This window comes from Aplysia californica, unplaced genomic scaffold, assembly GCF_000002075.1.
Source record: "Aplysia californica isolate F4 #8 unplaced genomic scaffold, AplCal3.0 scaffold01585, whole genome shotgun sequence".
Lineage (NCBI taxonomy): Eukaryota > Metazoa > Mollusca > Gastropoda > Aplysiida > Aplysiidae > Aplysia > Aplysia californica.
In genome coordinates this window covers 20509-22832 of record NW_004798855.1, presented here as the reverse complement: position 1 = coordinate 22832, position 2324 = coordinate 20509, and the positions used below count along the sequence as shown (strand labels likewise).

The window sequence follows — 2324 nt, the reverse complement described above, 5'->3', positions numbered from 1 at the left end:
GCTATTTTATTACTTACTTCAGTAGTTATTTCGGGGCGGGGGTCGGCCTGCTTATCTTCAAATATGTTTGGCATAATTGGAATACTTGGTTAGTAATTTATCATTGTGGTATGTCAAAATAGGAGGGTTTCAAGAGAAGCAAAAATCTTTTTTATTTGATGCAGGACACTCTCTGAATGACCCCAAAAAATTTTTAGAGAAGGAGAAGAAAAAAATTCATATAGACAGTGCATTTCTACTAGGAAAGTGTTCAGTGCAGTGAATGTAGCCCCAATAGTGGTCCTATCATTCCCTCTTTCTCTCTCTCTCTCTCTCTCTCTCTCTCTCTCTCTCTCTCTCTCTCTCTCTCTCTCTCTTTCTCTCTCTCTCTCTCTCTCTCTCTCTCTCTCTCTCTCTCTCTCTCTCTCTCTCTCTCTCTCTCTCTCTCTCTCTCTCTCTCTCCCTCTCCCTCCCTCCCTCCCTGGTTGTTGTAATATATATATATAACTGAACCTGGTTCTTCCCCCACAGGTGACCAACATAGCCTTCACCAACGACAGTCGCTGGGTCACAGTCAGCACACACAGGGGGACCACTCATGTTTTCCCCATCACTCCTTACGGTGGTATGTGTTACTTTCTCTTTGTGAGCACAACGGTTAGGGGAGCGGGGGTGGGGGCTGTGGGTGTGCGTGTGTGTGTTTGAGAGAGAAAGAGAGAGTACTGATGTGTTACCCTATACTCATTATACTTTGTGTGCGTGCGTGTGTGAGGGTGTGAGAGTGAATGAGTGATTTTCTGTTTTTGTGTATTGGTTTTCATCTCCAACTTTCTGTTTTTGACTACTTCCTTTTTGTTTGTAGTTTTTTTCAGTGTTTCTGCAGTAGTACTATGTGCCTTCTTTTCTCTCTTTCTGTTGTTTCTGTCTGTCTAGCTTTAATTTTACCTGAGTGAAATGTTCTTTATTCTGAAGATGTTCTTCTATTTACTCTAATAATTTACTGCCTTCAAGCTACTCTAAAATGAATCGAACAGGATGATTATTTTTCCTGTCTCTTTCAGCAACTAGTGGGAATGTGTTTTCATCTGCTATCCTCAAGCACAACATTTATTGTGTAACATCCTGTTGTTAACCATTGGTTATCTACTGACATCTGTGGTGTAACAGTAACTTGTTTCACAGTCGCATGCAGAAGGAGTTTGTTTGATACCTGGGTGGGGAGGTTTTTTTTATTGTGCTAACGTTCAGATGTTTCAAGTGGGTGGTTGGAGGGCGCCACTGGTGGGTCTTACTTCTTTTGTTTCCCTCTGTTGTTTCTCTCTCTTTTCCTTGCTTCTTCCCCAGCACTATATGACTGTTTTTGTGTCAATGTGTTTCTCTTTACTCAACCTTTGTGGTTGTTCCTTCTTTCCTGTCAGACCTTTCAAATCCTTATCTTTTCTCCCTCGTCTTTTTGGTGTGTTCATATCTAGTAACCCCTCTAATTTTCAACACATATATGATCTGATTATGTTGCAAGTGCCATAAAATCACTTTCTGAAATTAAAACTAAAAATTATGCTGTTCCGTTATGTGTCAGGAAGGTCAATATTGTATTAAAGCCGTAGGATCAACTCTCAGATGCTTCATTCCCATCACTCTCCCCCACCTCCACCTTCCCACCACTCTACAACCCCACCTCCACACTCCCCCCTCTCCCCAGGTCCCATCTGTGCCCGCACCCACTGCCAGCCCCGCGTGGTCAACCGCATCAGTCGCTTCCACAAGTCTGCGGGACTGGATGACTTTGAGCCGGGGGCAGCGGGCAGGCACAGTCCTGTACTGTCCAGTAGTCCAGGCAGTTCCGGTGAGTTCTAGACAATACTTTAGTAAGAGTTTTGACTGCTGATGGTTGGCTGGAAATGTTTGAAAGATGAGATCAGATAAGGTCTACTTTGTTGAGTGGGTGCTCCTGAAGAAGAAGTAGTGGCGTCGGTGGCCTAGTAGTTAGGCACTTTGTTGTCGCACTCAAGAATTTGATACCTGGGTGGGAAGAATTTTTATCAAGTATCTCCGTAATTCTGCTGCTGTGTTGTATCCTTCTCAGCCCGAGTTGGCTCTGATAGACAGGGTTGGAAGCCCACCTCCTAAATGATCTAAATTGAGTTGGTTGGGGAGGGGGGGGGGGTAAAAAATACCAAATAAGTTTTATGGGGACATGCACATTCTGCAGCATCCTCTATACGCTTTACAACACCTATATTATTACCCCAGCAGACCATAGAATACTCTGGAACATTCTCGGCTTCCCTGAAAGCATGTGCTATGAAGCAAGATATGACATTTAATATAATGCCTAACCGTGA

At 43.5% G+C, this 2324-nt stretch overlaps 1 protein-coding gene across 3 annotated transcripts in view; it reads left to right on the top strand.

Annotated features, from left to right (window-relative positions):
- LOC101861340 (breast carcinoma-amplified sequence 3) overlaps positions 1-2324 on the top strand; it is a gene marked incomplete at both ends in the record, with an annotated part of 27854 nt that overhangs the window by 10505 nt on the left and 15025 nt on the right. Inside the window, 2 exon segments of one of the 3 annotated variants that reach the window (XM_035973646.1) lie at positions 511-604; positions 1682-1825. Of the exon segments in view, the coding sequence (XP_035829539.1) occupies positions 511-604; positions 1682-1825 (238 nt within the window). 3 annotated transcript variants of the gene reach the window in all.